Source organism: Monoraphidium neglectum, assembly GCF_000611645.1.
Source record: "Monoraphidium neglectum strain SAG 48.87 unplaced genomic scaffold scaffold00644, whole genome shotgun sequence".
NCBI lineage: Eukaryota > Viridiplantae > Chlorophyta > Chlorophyceae > Sphaeropleales > Selenastraceae > Monoraphidium > Monoraphidium neglectum.
This window is the reverse complement of record NW_014012984.1, coordinates 1,469-16,680: the sequence shown is the minus strand read 5'-3', so window position 1 is coordinate 16,680 and position 15,212 is coordinate 1,469. Positions and strand designations below refer to the sequence as shown.

Genomic DNA, 15,212 nt, shown 5'->3' with positions numbered 1-15,212 from the left:
CCCCAAAGCAGCAACCTGACGACAAGCACGTGCACTCAGCATGTTCGACTGTTTCATTCCCAAACTATCCCCAACCTACCCTCCCTAGGCCCTGATGACGCTGCACGTGGAGCGCACCGGCCTGGCTGACGGCTGGAATTACGCGTACTATGTTTTCACCACTGCCAGGGGGCTGCTGTTCTTCAGCGTGGTGGTGCTCATCGGAGCGGGCTGGAGCTACATGAAGGTGAGGGCCCCCCGCATGGTTGCGCTGTTGTTTGGAAGTCACCGCCGTGTGTGTGTGTGTGTGTGTGTGTGTGTGTGTGTGTGTGTGTGTGTGGTGGGGCGGGGTGCTAAAAGGGGAGTAGAGGTGCACGAATCCGAGCTGAACCACTTGCCATCTGGTGAGTGGGTTTGGGGTTTTGTAAGCTGTGGTCCGCTCGAGCCGGTTCAGACATGTGGCACGTCAACGCCTTCGTGCCTGCAGTCAGGCTGGCACCTGGCCGCTCGGTCACTGTTTTCCCGCCCTCCCGACCCCTCCCATCAACCACAGCCTTTCATGGACGACCGGACACGAACCACCCTGCTGGTGGTAGTACCGCTGCAGGTCAGGAAGGGCAGAGCGCACGCAGACCCCCTCACGCCGGCGGCATGTACTGCCGGGACAGCGACGGGACCGGGACCATCTCTGCCCACGCATGCTGCCACACTGACCCTGAATCCCCTTTGCCCTGTTGCCGCCGTCGCGCCCAACGCGCGGCAGGTGCTGGCCAACATTGCCCTGGTGTACCTGGACGAGGAGAGCCCAGCCATGAGGGACTGGATCGCATGGAGGGTGCGCCTGCAGCCCAGCCACGGGAGGAGGGGCGGCCGCGAGGACTGGAGGGGGGCAGCAATGGGCAGCACGCGGCGACTGGCTGGTTGTTGCAGGGGAACCTGCTGCGCGACCGCAGAGACTTGGCATGCGGCTGCTGCGGGCTGCTTGCCCATCGTCCTCGCACTGCTGCGCTGGTCAGCTGTAGGCCCTCCTGATTGTCACACTTCACGCCCCTCCCGCCCACGCACAAACAGGATGTATTTCACCTGGTGGACATTGCCTGCTGCGCCGCGATCCTCTTCCCAATTCTGTGGCAGATGAAGGTGCGCCCCTAGCAGCGCTCGCTGCCGGTTGTCTGCTGATGGGAGTGTCTCTGCCTTTGCAGGGAGGGCGCACAATTACTCACTATGCTGCAAACACGCTTACCCCATTCATTTATCTTCTCAACCCCACAGCACTTGCGTGAGGCGGCCACGGTGGACGGCAAGGCGGCACGCAGCCTGGCCAAGCTGAGGCTATTCCGCACTTTCTACGTCACAGTGGTGCGCCAGCGCCCCCCACCCACCCACCCATCGCCCAAAAGCATCCCGCACACGCCACGCCTGGCGCCACCCTGCAGTGATCCGATTGCAGCTGGCAGGGGTCTTTGGCCTATGGCCTCGCGGGCGTCCCGCATGCCACAAGCAACTGGCCGCTGGCCGTTGTCGCTGTGCAAACCCCACATTATGGCGCACCCACCCTACTGGCCCTGCCCCCTCTGAATGTACCACCACCATCCAACCCGCTGCCCCCAGGTGGCATACATCTACTTCACGCGCATAGTGGTGTATTTGTTGAAGAACTTCGTGGAGTACAGGTGCGGGCGGAGCTCAAGGGGCGCATCAGAGACACTGCAGCGGCATTTGGTGAAGCACAGGGCGCATGCGCACCATGTGACGTGCATGTCGGCATATAGCTTGAGCGCTGCAGGCACTCACCACTTGAGGTGTGCTGCCTTGTGCCCGTGCTCCGCCTTGCCGCCCAGGTATTCGTGGACGACCGAGGCCGTAAATGAGGTGGCCGCGCTGGCGTTCTACACCTGGGTGGGGGCCAGCTTCCGCCCCGCCAAGGAGAATCGGTACCTGCAGCTGTCACAGGAGGACATAGAGCTCGCCACTGCTTACTAGCTTCCCATGCTGCTGCGTATTGTTGTGTTGCTGACGTACCATAAACTGATCAGGCAGGGGCCAGGTTCCTTTGGCCATGTGCTGGCATCGCATGTGCCTGCAAGCAGCCGTTCTTGTGTAAAGTGATTTTGTTATGTGTTCTTCTTTGACCTGCCCGGCTCTGCAAAGCGCCTTGGCTTGGGTGACATTGCTGCGCAGCTGATGAGTGATAGTCTCTCACAAGTCACTATTACTGCTCAACCCAAGATGCGATCCCTGCATGTTGGGTTGCTTGATGCAATATGTATTGTGACTGACATGTGTTGTCAGGATTTTCTTTGCACCTCCTTCACCAACGTGCCGCTGTGACTTTGCATAAGCTCGCGTGCTTACCATCAAGGATGAACGCGCTTCTGTAATATCCAGACACTTACATGTATATGAGCACTCAAACATAGACGATGATACTGTCTAGCAGAGGCAATGCAGTAGCAGGCGTGGAAGGGGCATAAGATTGGGCACAGCAAGCTACACGTGAAAAGCGTGTCACTGACTTGAATATTGGTCAAAATTGATGCTGAATGCAATACGGCCATCGATGCAGCAGCGCTTTTCAACTACCATGCAGCCGAACAAAGTATCAAAACTAGCCGGACGGACGGCAGCATAAAGGTTGCTTTTGAGGGCTGGCGGCATAATCAAGCGTTTGCAAGACAGGACCGGTATCGAACAAGACTTCAGCGTGTGCAGCATCACGAGCACAATTATTTTCATACTTGTGTTGTGAAGTTGGATGCTTTGCATCAGCATTCACGACCGTGGGGCATGCGGGTCACTTTGGCCTGCCTGGCAAATTTGAATTGCACTGCCTGTCGCAGCACGGGCAGCACGCGGAGGATGATTGAAGCAGTGGCGGCCAACAAAAAGCTCAGTTTTGTTGGAATGCAAGTAGAAATGCCCACGAACGTCGTTTTCGGCCGTTTACCATGCGATTTTGCCATGTCGGTCTGATCAAACCCGATCTCCTCGCGCTATCAAGTCACCATTATGAGCGACTTGCAAGCGCTGATTGGCGCGTTCAGAGCGTCTTATCATGGCAGCCAGCAGCCTGCTGTGGATGTGAAGCAGCTGGTCGCGCAAGCAGACGCGGCTGCGCTGTGCGCTGAGCTGCAGCAGCTGCTGCAGTCGCAGCAAGCCAAGGTACATGTTTGAAAGGACGCACTGAGCCTCGCATATGCAGCTTGCGCACCTTGTACCATGCACATATCATGGTTGGTGCGCTGCGGGAGGCCCATGTGTTGCATCACATGCCTAATTGTGAAGACTGATTACATGTCTACATAACTTCATCCTGACTTGCCTGCTGCTGGACTATTCATGCACGCAGGACGCGCTGTCGCAACTGCTGCGCGCCACGCGCCCCGCTTTGCAAGACCCACCACTAGCCGCGGCCGCCTGCGTGGCCCTGCGCGGCGCAATTGCTTCGCGGCTGCCGGGCTTGCTGCATGAGCTCCCCGCGGACCAGGGGCCGCGTGTGAAGGAGCTTGTGCTGGTGGCGATGGCGGAGCTGGAGCACCTGGCCCCTGCAGACCGCATGCGCCTCTCCAGCTGCTGCCTGGCCGGCCTTGAGGAGGGCCGCCCCCACGCGGTCGCCGTGCTGGAGCTCCTGCCGCCCTGCCTGCTGCTGATCCCGCCGGGCGCGGCAGACGGCGCGAGCCAGGGCGGCGATGGGCGCTGTGTGGCCGATGCTGTTGATGGAGGCGACAGCCACCAGGGGACGCCATCGGCAGAGCCCAGCGCGGCGCACAGGTGCGTGTCTGTGTGCGTGTGTGTGTGTGTGTGCGTGTGCGTGTGCGTGTGTGTGTGTGTGTGTGTGTGTGTGTGTGTGTGTGTGCGCGCGCGCACGCGATCGTCGTTGTCTTGTAGATGCCATGCATGCTGCACGGCTTGCGTATCACACGGTCGTTATTTCTGCATGCAACAGGCGTGAAAGCAGCGGCCGCCAAGTGGTCCCTGCAACCCTGCTATTCCACCACAGAGATTCAGCACTTCACCGGCTGCTGCACGCGGAATGGCGCCCTGATCAGGTGAGCACATGGCGCGAGGGTAGCGCGCGCTGTGCACACAACCACGTTCATTTGAGTACGCTCAGCCCATGCAAGTGCTGCAATATGCTTGACGCCGGCTCGAAGCACCTACCGACTCAGCACGTATGAGCCCTTGGGGCTCCCACCCTCTCGCCCCCCCGGGCCCTTTCCAGGTCAGTGCGCTGCTGGCTGTGGCGCGCGAGATCCCCTTGAGTCCCGCACAAGCCAAGGAGGTCATACGCAAGGCCATCAGCTGCGCCAGGTGCGGTGTTGAGCGCTTTGTGCTCCGCACTCAGCGCCTGTCTTGAGCAACCCCAGCAGCTTCTACACAATATGCCAGTGCTGATGTATGAACCAGATTGGAGCCGTGATTCAACGCTTTTGCGACGCACCCACCACACAGGGCTGCGGAGCTGCAGCAGCTGCCGCCAATCTTGTACCAGGTGCTGCTGGCGTCGGCCGCAGGCCCGCGCATCTACGCCCTGGGCAAGGTGGCTGAGCTGTTTGAACAGCTGGCCAGGGCCCGCGGCGGCGGTGCCACTGGCGGAGGGCAGGATAGGCAAGCAGCCCCGGGAAGCGTCCTGCTGCAGGTGCGATTTGACTGGCCCGGCTTTATTCGAACTATTTGTGGGCTATGCCAATGCTTTGTGATTGCGCCACATACTCATTTTGTTCTTATTGTCTGGCTTTTGCTACCACCCTGCTTTTTCCACCACAATTCCTATTTAACATACCCCCTTCTTCACCCCGCTTTATCTCTACCCCCCATACCCTCATCTGCAATGTCGCACCCTCAGAGCCCTCAACCTCTGTCAGCCACCTCACAGTCTACCTACACCCCACACCCTGCTTCGCTCGATCCCAATCCGCCAGGTCGAGGGCACCGTGCTGATGCACATCTCCACTCTCGTGAAGTATGATGCAGCCCTGGGCTCAGAGTGGCTGAAGCACTTCAAGGCCGGGGGACTCAGACCTTCGCCATTCCTGCTGCAGGTGGGTGCGTGTGAGCACTCATGTCACAAGGGCAGGCCCCTAGGCAACGCTGCGCAATGCACGGCACAAAGGTGGCAGCTACATGCAGTGGGCGGCCCTTCCACTTCCTTTCTTGCATACACTTACAAATCGTCCTTGCCCTCTACATGTGCTGCGTTCCTCACACCCTCGCACTATCCTGGGCAGGTTGCCCTGACCATGTGCGGCGTCGCGCGTCTGGAGGCACCCGTGCTGCAGCTGCTGAAGCGTGCTGCACTGGTCGCATATGCCGCAGAGCAGCCGGGAGCCGGCTGCGCCTGGCTGGCGGCGAGCGGCACGATGACAGGCGTGGAGGACGGCCGGGGCGGCGGGGTGGCGCTGGAGGAAGCTCTGTTGCGGGCGGTCAGGTGAGCAGGGGCGCGCCAACAGGGCTACCAACCCGGAAGCTCTGGCAGACTGTATCTCAACAGGTCAGGCAGGCAGCATGATGCCGCTTCATTGCCGGCAGTTTGTTTGGCTCAATTTGATACTCCACCTTTAGAAGAGAAGCCTCGCATTGCCTATGCAACACCCTTCCCATCAAATCCCACGCGCAGGCACAGCCAGTTTGCTGGCGAGCTGGTGGCCCCGGGGGCCCTGGCGCTGGGCCGCCAGCTGCTGGCCTGCCAGGTGGACTCCCCCCTGCACCTGGTGCTGGCCTGTGGTGCGGGCGAAGGGGCCGACACCAGCGGCAGCAAAGACACCGGCATGGGGGTGGGAGCCGGGCTGCCAGCTCAGGCGTCGCCCGGGACAAGGGCTGTGCGCTTGGGGCTGCTGCTGCTTGGTGCAGTGTTTGAGAACCACCCAGAGGCGAGGGACGAGGTCCTCCGCTCGTGCCAGGTGCGATATGCGGTTTGGGCGCTCGGTTGTCAAACTCCAGGGTCTGCTGGGCGCAGCATGAAAGCAGAGGTGTGTGTCTGTTTGGCGATCTGTTGCTCTGACGGCCTAAGCGCACACACCATGCTGCGTTATATGCGGCGCCCGCAGCTGGGCGCGACCAAGCTGGAGGCCTGCCTGCCGCGCGTGCTGCTGCTCGCGCGCCTCTGCCGCGCCCAGCCGGGCCTGCTGGCGGGCCACATGCAGCCCCTCAAGGACTGCCTGGGCCAGTTTGCCGCGCTGCCGCCCGCGGCGGCCATGGCGCTCCTGCGCGCGCTTTGGCCGCTGTGCCGCGTCAGGCGGGAGCTGCAGGACCACGGTGCGGGTCGGTGCTGGGCTCAGCCAGGAGGCCACTGGTGGCCGGCACTGTACTGATCAGTGGGCTCGGATGAGCAATGCAGGTACCGCCGCTGGGACCCAAGGGGCGTGTTTCACGCTGTGTACCGCCTATGGCCATGCCTGCTACGGCTTCACGGTGCCCCCTTTCCCCCTCGTCTCCCTCTGTCAGTGATCATGCTGCTGCGCAAGGTCATGTACGGGCGAGACCTCAACAGCAGGTGGTCTGTTGCTGCCGCACCCCAGAATTTGGGTGGCCTTTCGGCCCAACCTTCAAGCTCATGCCATGCGTGGTCAGCCACGCCTACGCAGCCCATCCCACCTTTTCATCCTTGAATCGCAGCACGTAATCCATCGGACCTGCCTTGCCAAGCCCATATACCGACTTCAAAGCTTGTTCCACGCCTCAAACATGCTTGCCCCGTCACCTTTGTATGACGGTGCGCCAGGGTCGTGGCGATCCGCGGCTTCATGTATCTCATCCTGGAGCAGCTGAGGGCCGTGCCGGAGCCAAGCCCCGCCACCAACTACGGCAGCCAGGCCAGCGGCAGCCAGGTGCGCACGAGGCTGCGGCACGGGTTTAAGCGTGCCCTTTTCACCTCCAGGGCGTGATTCCTGTCATACGTCTACGTCCGGCTCTGCTTTGCCTTTGTCCTTGACCCCTGGGACCTCTGTTCCTGCGGGGGTGGTGAACCCTGCCCTTCCCCCTCCCATCCCTCCCGCAAAGGCCTCGCTCAGCCAGATGTCCGCGCTGTCATCAGGTGGCGGCGTCAACCTGTTGCAAGAGTTGGCGGGAGTGCTGCGCAGGTGGGCAGCGCAGCACAATGAGGGAACCCCACGTGAGGTTGGCAGGCCATGGCCACAAGCGCCCTGCTCATGCAGCCTGCTTGCTGCATTTCCCCTCACACCAGCGCTTTGCAGCAGATCACGGCAGCGTTCTCGTTGCTCACGGTTCCACTCTCGCCTGTGCAGGGCTCTGACGCAGCAGGCCCCAGTGCGCGCGGCGCTCTACTCGGGCCTCTCCCAGGTGCGTGTGCCCCGCGCGTTGGGCCGCATGGTCCCCAAAATCGGCTTGGCCACGCCACAGACGTTGCTACCAACACCTCGCACTGCAGAAAGCACCCTTGTTGTAAATCCCTCGGTCAACCCTCTCTTCAGACCGCCACGCAGTGTGTGCCGAGTGCACAGAGAACCAACCCCCGCCTGCTCCCAGGTGCTGTCTGCGGATCCGCGGTGCCACGAGCTGCTGTCGGAGCTGCTGTACCCCCACATGCAGCGCTACGTTTCAGAGGGGGACGCGCTGCCGCCGCTCGACCTGGGCAAGTGCACCGCCAGCCATCAGGTGAAGGGAAGGGTATGCGCCTGGGCTGCCCAGCTGGGTGTCGTGATGAGGGGTGTGCCCCCAAAAGCAAGTGGCCAGATGCATACCATTGAGACCGTGCATGCATAGGGTGATCTGAGGAGTGCAGGTGGATAGCAGGAGGAGCAGCTCGCCAGCAGAGACAGTTGGGCTACAGCCACCTTCTATCACTTCGGGGTCAAAATCTCACGCAGGCAACCCCGACCGTTCCCTTTGCCCTGCTCAACATAAAACCGCAGCTTGGCGTAGAGCCCGCGCTCGTGGAGCCACTGCCGGCGCTTCTGGCCTGCGCCCGGCGCTTGGCGGCGCTGCAGACGCCAGACGGCGGCAGCGAGGGCGGCTGCGGCGCTGACGGGTCCGACGCCACCACCATGAGCGTTGGAATGGCGTCTCAGCTGATGCGCGTTGAGCTGGGCTGTGAAAGCTCAAAGGCGCTGCAGGTGTGCGTAAGTGTGTGTCACTTTCTGTGATGGTGTGTGTGTGTGTGCATGTCAGTGTGCGCGCAAGTGTGTGCGTGTGTGCGCGTGTGCGCGTGTGCGTGAACGCAAACGCACCCACATGCATATGCACATGCCAGTGCATCTGCACTTTCGACCATAGCTGGTTGGTGGGGAAGGGGCATTGAGTCGTGCTGAGGTGGATTGCGGCCTGCTGGGCAGCGGCTGATTCCAGTGCGGCCCTGCCAACAGCCTGACTCTGGATTTCTTCAAACCCTTGCCCGCCAGGCCCTTCTCTGCGGGCTGCGGAAGCGGCTGCTGCAGTGTGAGCCGGAGCACTTTGGCCTGGACCGTGGTGCGGAGCTCAATCCAGCGACACCCGCGGGCGCCCTCAACCAGGTGGGGGGAGCATCAAGCAGGTGCTTTGCTGCCAAGCGTCATTCACGAAGACCCCTGCCCTGGTCACACCAAAGTTGCACGGGCCCTTGAATTGGTGATTGTACTTGCCAATGCAAGACCCACCAGGGGCTGGGGCGGGCGCAGGAAGCATCTTGATCCTCGCACCCCGTGCTAATGCATGTCCTGGTTCCGCAGATGCACATAGGCAACCTCCTTGGAGCTGTTGAGGTGGGCGGGGACGCTGTGCTGGCCGAGCGTTGTCAGCTGAACAGCACGCCCCTGCCTTGCGCACTACGTGGCGCACACCTTCTATCTTCCTCAACCCCTGCCATCGATGCGTGTGTGCACACTCAAGCAATCGTGAGTGTCCCCTTGACCATGCCTGCTTGTGAGCCCTGCCCTCTCTTGCAACCCCAACCCTGCGGCACTGCCTGCCCCAGGTGGTCATGGAGGATATCGTGGCTGAGTGCCAGCTACTGAACCTGGCCATAGCACGCGGCCCCGACGCACCCCCGCACGGCGCCGCCCACAGCGCACAGCGCCACGGCCGCGACCTGGCAGAGGCGTACCGCCTGCACTCGCGACTCGCTGAGCTGGCGCGTGCAGGAGCCAGGGGCGGCGCCGGCAAGGGCAGGAAGGTGGGCTGGTCAGCAGATACACGTGTGCTGCCAGCACTCGACATCAACATGCTTGGCCGGGTGTTGCCGCCTGGCTGGCTGGATAAGCGGCCAGCACCAAGGGTCAAGGGGGGCCACTGCCTTGGTGCAAACTAGCTCGACTCCCAACAAGCAAGCAGCCCAATGAACCCCGATCCTCTTTCTCCTACAGGGACCCGGAACTGCCAGCACTGGCACCAGCGGCGCCGCCGACGCAACCGCCAAGCGCTCCAAGCCTGCGTCCCAGGACTATGTCCCAGTTGAGGCGCGCACCCCTCAGCTCTCTGCGCCCTGCCTGGCAGCGCTGTGCGGCGCCATCGTGGAGGACGGCCTCGTGCAGCCCCCGCCTGCCGGCTGGGGCGCCTCCGCCGGGCCCAGCGCCCCCAGCGCGGGCGGGGGCGACGCCGAGACCACCCGGCTGCTGCGGAGCGACAAGTTCCGCGCGTTCGTGCTGTCAGCGGCCGCCAACATGCTAGAGGCAACCCAGCGGGACGCGGCGGGCGCAGTGCTCCTGGAAGGTGGCGGCGGCGAGGGCGGAGGGGCGTGGCTGGTGCTAGGCGGGCCGCTGTTCAAGCTGGTGCAGGTGGGAGTAATGTTGCGGGTTCAGGAGGGTCTCAGTGCCGTTGCCTGCATTGGTTCTTGTGTGTGATTGGTGTTGTACCTCTCTGGAGTCCTCATCAGCCAATGTCTCACTTGCGTTTTTGTCCGGCCGCACCATCCCTCGACCTTGGTGCACAGTCAATCCTGGGGGCAGCGGCCCCTGGCGGCAGGCACGTCGGTGGCGCTGGGCCGGGCGCCGCCGTCAAGGGCTCGAAGAGCAAGGGTGGCAAGGGCTCCAAAGCGGCTGGCGGAGCGGCGGCAACCAGCAGCGCAGCGAGCGGCGGGGCCGGGGCCGACGGTGCAGATGGCGGCGGCGGGGACACCCTCGAGTGGCTGGCGGCCAGGGCGCTGCTGCAGGCTGTGTTGCTGGCTGACGCGACGCAGCAGCTGGTGCCGTTTGCGCATGCCCTTGCACCGCCACCTCAGCAGCAGCAGCAGCAGCAGCAGCAGCAGCAGTTGGAAGAGGAGGATGGGTTGGCCATCCCGGGGTCGCGGGCGCATGGTGCCGGCGGCGACGTCTCCGGGGTTGAGCCCAAGCAAGCCGGGGACGTGGCGATGGTTGCAGCGCTGGCGCGGCTGCTGCCCCTGGTGCAGAGGGGGGTGGACAGCCTGATGCAGGCCAGCTGCTTCAAGGCTGCCCACACGGTGGTGCAGGCGCTCGCGCTGCTCGGCAGGCGGCTGGCGGCAGCGGAGACCACGGCGCAGGCAGCGGCCACGGCGGCGGCAGGCGCGGCGGCTAAGCCTCGAGCTGGTCCGCAGCAGCAGCAGCAGCAGCAGCAGCAGCAGCAGCAGCAGCAGCAGCTGCAGCAGTGTGGAGAAGGTGGCGCAGGTGCCGAGGCAGCAGCAACAAAAGCGTTGGCCGCGCAGGGGCGGCAGGCGCTGCAGTCCCTTTCCGCGTGGGCACGCCAGGCGTGCCAGCAGCGCGCCCCAGAGGTGACCAACGTGCCCCTGATCAAGGCCCTACTGGAGCTGGTGGTGCGGTGCAGCAGTGAGTGGCTGACTGCACCTTGGGGCTCTGGAACAAAGCCTTGCAATGGGTCATGAGCCTGGCGTTCCAGCAAGCGAAGCGGCTCTATGGGGAGAAGTTCGATGTGACCCGCATGCTGGCCCTACATCCAGCTTCTGCCTGCACGACCCGAGCACCCCTGATTTTAAAACCTGCGCATGCCAACTACCCACCCTGGCTTCAAAAACGAAACCAGGGTCCCAGGACGACCTGGTGGTGCTGAAGCAGGTGGCGGATGACGTGCAGCGGGTGGTGGGCCACGCAGACAGCGAGACCCAGGCCACGCAGGTCGGCGGGGCGTGCGCACGCGCGACCCCGGGAGTTACCCTGGGAGACGGCGGTGTACCAGGGGCCGTGGTTATGGTTGGTTGGTAGAAAGCAGCTCTCCGCGTTTGTCAATGCTCGCTATCACCCTCTCCTCCGCTCATGCACCGATCGTGCAACAGCTGCACTCTCCAACGTGGCCGAGATAACGCCCTCGCATCCGCCCCGGTGCCCCAACATACGCATCCCCCGCCCCTCTCCCTCCCACCCCCAGACCCAGGGCAGCTCGTTCCCAGTGCTGACCGCGGAGCGCACCGGCCAGCCCAGCGCCACCTTTGTCATGGCCTACATCGACGAGGCCCTGGCAGACGTGGACAGGGCCATAGCCGGCATAGCGCGCGGCGCAGGTGGGTTTGATGGGTTCTTGTAGGGGAACAAGGGGCCTTGCAGAGAAGCAAGGGCCTTGCAGGGTCGCAAATGCGTGGTCTTCAGCTTGATGGTTCTTCAAGCTGGGAAGCTTAGTCCTGCCGGCCGCACGCACCTACCCCACCTGCGTCCTGCAGACGGCGACAGCGGCGCGGCGGCGGGCGCACAGGCGCAGCTGCGCATGCGTGCTGGGTTGTGCCGGCGGCTGGAGGGCCTGTCTGGCATCCTGGGTGTGGCCGTCAACACAGTGCTGGGGATGAACCAGATCGTGGAGGCCATGGTGCGAGGGGCGCAAGGGCAAGCCATGGTGGAGCTGCCTCTTGCTCTTATTGGCCACTTGCCCTTCCCTTCCTCGGCTGGCAGCCAATGGCTTGGCCCTGAGCGTCTCGTGGTTCGGTCGTGCTGAGCCAGGGCCATGCTCTTGCAGTCCCAGCCTCATCCAAAACTGCTTGGCCGCTGGCCACCCCGCAGGTCAGGTCGCTCACCCGTATCTACAAGACACTGCTGGCCGCCGCCAAGCTCCACACGCCCGCCAGGCCGGAGCGCGGCGCGGCGGGGACGGCCGGGGCCGGCAGCGGGCGGGGTGGTGGTGTTGCGACTGCGGCGGCGGCGGCGACGGTGACGGCTGACTTCCAGCGGCTGGTGAGCGCTGTGAACCGGGAGCTGACTCCCCCCATGTACCAGTTCCTGTCAGACACCAAGACGGTGAGGTGGGGTGTCATTCGTGGGCCGCATGCCGAGGGCTTTGGCGCCTTGGGCGACGGCAATAGCGTAGAGATTCTGGCCGCAACGTGGGTTGAACTCGCTCATGCTGTGAAGTTGGTGGTGTGCGCCCCCTCCTCCACCCGCCAGGCAGTGGCAATGTTACCCCTTGCGCACGGTCACCCTTCCCTTGCTACACACAAACAACACACGTGTGCGTTCACACCCGGACACACATGCAAATCCACACGCACACGCATACACACACACACATGCACACACACACACACGCATGCTCACACACACACACTGTGTCTTGTGTGGCCCTGCAGGAGCCGGCCCAGGACTCCAAGCCCAGCACTGTCAACCGCGCCAAGCGTGACGCGCGCGCGGTGCCCAACCTGGTGTTTGCAGTGGAGGCCTGGGAGAGGCAGCTCGTGCTGGCAGGGCGCGCCGCCAAGGTGTGGACCAGGCCGCGCGCCGGCCTGATGTACCCTGCACCTTTCCTGGACTCTTTGGAACACCTGACACGGCTATCAAACCTCAAAGCGCTGTGTAAACCTCCTGCCAGATTTCATGTAGCACTCAAGTAAGCGGAACGTGGCCGCACTTCTCTGTATCAAGCAGCCTTGCCTTGTACCCGCCACCCAAGCTGCGCGTCAAACGCCCCCTCGCACGGCTGCCATCTCAGGTTAACTTGATGCGTGACGCCAAGCGCAGCACCAACCGTGACTTCAAGCTGCTCTTCACTGAGGCGGGGGGCGACGCTGGCAGGAGCAAGTGAGCTCGCGGGGCTGTTCAAGGGGCCTCGGAAGCCGTAGGGCCAGCAGGGCGCTCGCCGTCCAGGAATGGGACTTGGCAATGACGGTATGCCATCTGATTGCCTCTGCTTGTTTTGGATGTGCACTTACAGCAAGGCAAACCAGCGTGCAGGGCCCAAAACATTTTCAACAACGGGCACGCATGCACGTGCACGAACGCTTCCTCTTACCGCTGGACGCAGGGGCGCCAAGCGCAAGGCCGACACGCAGCTGCCCGTGCCAAAGCCCCCTGCAGGGCGCACGCCGCCCGCAGGTTTGCAGCAGCAGCAGCAGCAGGGGTACGGCGGCGACGGGGAAGAGAACCTTGCCGGTGGCGAGTTTGGCGACGAGGTGGAGGAGGAGGAGGAGGTGGGTTTTTGAACCGTCCTGGTTCGCACGAGGCAGTGTTTGTGGCTGCTGCAAGGGGCAGAGGCGACTTTGGTGTGAGGTTGCGCCACCCCTGCCTTGCAGATCTGTCCCTTGCCGCCGAATCCAGCCGGTCACCGGCGCCTTGAAAGGGCCGGCCGACGTCTGGCAGCGCTGCCCTGTATTCCAATTCCGGCGCAACTTTGTCCCCTGCTGGCTGTCTGCTCTGCAGGGCCCTGACGCTGGCAGCGGTCGGGATGCGATGGACCAGGACCAGGGCTGACCAGGCTGACTTGGCCGGCAGTTGCCAGCTGTCCTGTGTGCTCGTACCAGCAGGGCTGCACGGGCGTGAGGCGGTGTGGGGCTGTGACCCGTGCTACCTTGTCATTGACATTCACACAACGCCATCAGGCTGCCCTGTAAACACATCATGTTACGGTGATGCAAGGAAAGCGTCCCGTTGCGCGTTGCACTGCCGGCGCTTGCGGGTGCATAGACCCGTGCGCCGTGATGACGGCAGTTGGCAGGGACCACCCAGATGAAGACTTGGCCATGGTGCGACGCCGCAACACATAAGCAGGAGCGTGGGCGACGCGAGGGCGTGTGTGCGATGTGTCGCAGCAGGAGGGGCTGGCGCAGCTGCAATGAAGCTCCAGCTGCTCGGCTCTTGATATGGAGCGCTGCGCCAGAAGCTTTCCTTTTGCGCATGCAATACCGCACCAAAACAGAAGTGCACACTCATTGCCAGGCTTGTGCCCGGGCTGCTCTGCTGAGCGGTCTATCTTCGCCCTTGACCCTGACCCCAGACGCTTCTGCAAGCTCAAGCCAGCATACAGCAATTAGCCAAAGGAGATGTGGCTCGACCTTTCCAGGGAGGGGAAGGGGTGCATTTTACCTTGTCAATCGTTCAAATATCCGCTCGACTGTGCCAATGGCTGCAGCGTTATACGCCTCTTTGTGCTGCTGCGCCCAGCTGCCGCCTCTTGGCAGGTACGGCCGACCCCTGACGTTTGTGAAAGCCCATTTCGACAGACTGTGCCAAATGGGTGCTATGTCAATTGGTTGACTGATGAGCCCCTTCGCTGTTCCTGGTATCACGCCCGGCTATGCGGCCTCTTTATATCCCTAGCCTCTGCGGCGCCGGGCACTCACCTTACAACAGACTGCCACATGCGTGCCAGTGCTTTCCCTGACTCGCGAGCCTCGGCCTACAGCAAACTTCGCATGCGTTGCAAACAGCTTCATGTCACGTTGGTCAATGGACACGGTGGTGGTCATCAAGACCTTTCAAAAGCTTGGAAGGAGCAGCAACCCCGAGATTCGCAGTACGAATGCCCCTGCAGGTGTGCTCTGCTCTACTTACCTAGGGTTGACGCTGCTCACCCGACCCTGCTAGGTGGTCTCCCCTGGAAGTAATGCCCAAGAACTCTGCTCGCTGACCTTGTGACTGGCACATGCATGGCCAAGAGGGCTGGCATTCTCCCCTTTGCAGACCTTGCGGCAGGCACGTGGACCATGTGCCTGTAAGCTGAGTCAGCTTGTTAGTCGCGCCGGGCTGGCCTGCTTTGCGTTCTCGTTGCACCAGGTGCTTTGTTCACCTGTTGATTAATCAAAGTTGCGCACCCGTCTAATTCTTGCCACGCTGAGTGGCGCTGTGCCCAAACCACAGGCCGAGTTTCGTGCGCATCTCTGGGCCCCGACCTGCCCCTGCGCCCCTGGGCGCCCGCAACCCGGTGCGTCAAGCCCGGTTTGAGAGGTGTTCAGGGGCGCAAGGCCGTTGGAAGAGGCGTGCCCCAGCACGGTGAGGCGCGAGCGCGCACGCGCGCGCGCTTTGACATGTATTTGGTGGCCTCGCCTGCTGCTAGTGCAGGGCGGTTCGCCACATAACAACACACCTGCACTGGCAAATGGCGGACACACTTGCTTTGTGACATGGCCGTTCCTC

The 15,212-nt window shown here is 62.7% G+C and overlaps 2 protein-coding genes across 2 annotated transcripts in view; both read left to right on the top strand.

Moving 5' to 3' along the window:
* The window catches only part of MNEG_4587 (hypothetical protein), a gene marked incomplete at both ends in the record, with an annotated part of 4,194 nt that extends 2,232 nt beyond the window's left edge, over positions 1 to 1,962 (top strand). Inside the window, 7 exons of the mRNA XM_014046937.1 lie at positions 89 to 226; positions 533 to 586; positions 743 to 814; positions 1,051 to 1,119; positions 1,252 to 1,338; positions 1,591 to 1,652; positions 1,821 to 1,962. Coding sequence (XP_013902391.1) covers positions 89 to 226; positions 533 to 586; positions 743 to 814; positions 1,051 to 1,119; positions 1,252 to 1,338; positions 1,591 to 1,652; positions 1,821 to 1,962 — 624 coding nt within the window. The remainder of the gene's footprint in view (positions 1 to 88; positions 227 to 532; positions 587 to 742; positions 815 to 1,050; positions 1,120 to 1,251; positions 1,339 to 1,590; positions 1,653 to 1,820) is intronic.
* Positions 1,963 to 2,988: 1,026 nt separating this feature from the next.
* On the top strand, positions 2,989 to 13,550 carry MNEG_4586 (Fanconi anemia group I protein; the record flags this gene model as incomplete). The annotated part of the gene is made up of 28 exons (XM_014046936.1): positions 2,989 to 3,141; positions 3,329 to 3,750; positions 3,980 to 4,028; positions 4,202 to 4,290; positions 4,432 to 4,618; positions 4,902 to 5,021; positions 5,208 to 5,407; positions 5,597 to 5,879; positions 6,027 to 6,234; positions 6,424 to 6,472; positions 6,701 to 6,806; positions 6,979 to 7,058; positions 7,224 to 7,278; positions 7,465 to 7,593; positions 7,851 to 8,051; positions 8,337 to 8,447; positions 8,643 to 8,675; positions 8,888 to 9,085; positions 9,276 to 9,686; positions 9,842 to 10,691; positions 10,906 to 10,997; positions 11,248 to 11,380; positions 11,537 to 11,679; positions 11,871 to 12,104; positions 12,434 to 12,562; positions 12,793 to 12,881; positions 13,105 to 13,270; positions 13,500 to 13,550. 28 exons carry the CDS (start codon positions 2,989 to 2,991, stop codon positions 13,548 to 13,550), a joined length of 4,971 nt encoding a protein of 1,656 aa, XP_013902390.1.
* Positions 13,551 to 15,212: the final 1,662 nt, after the last annotated feature.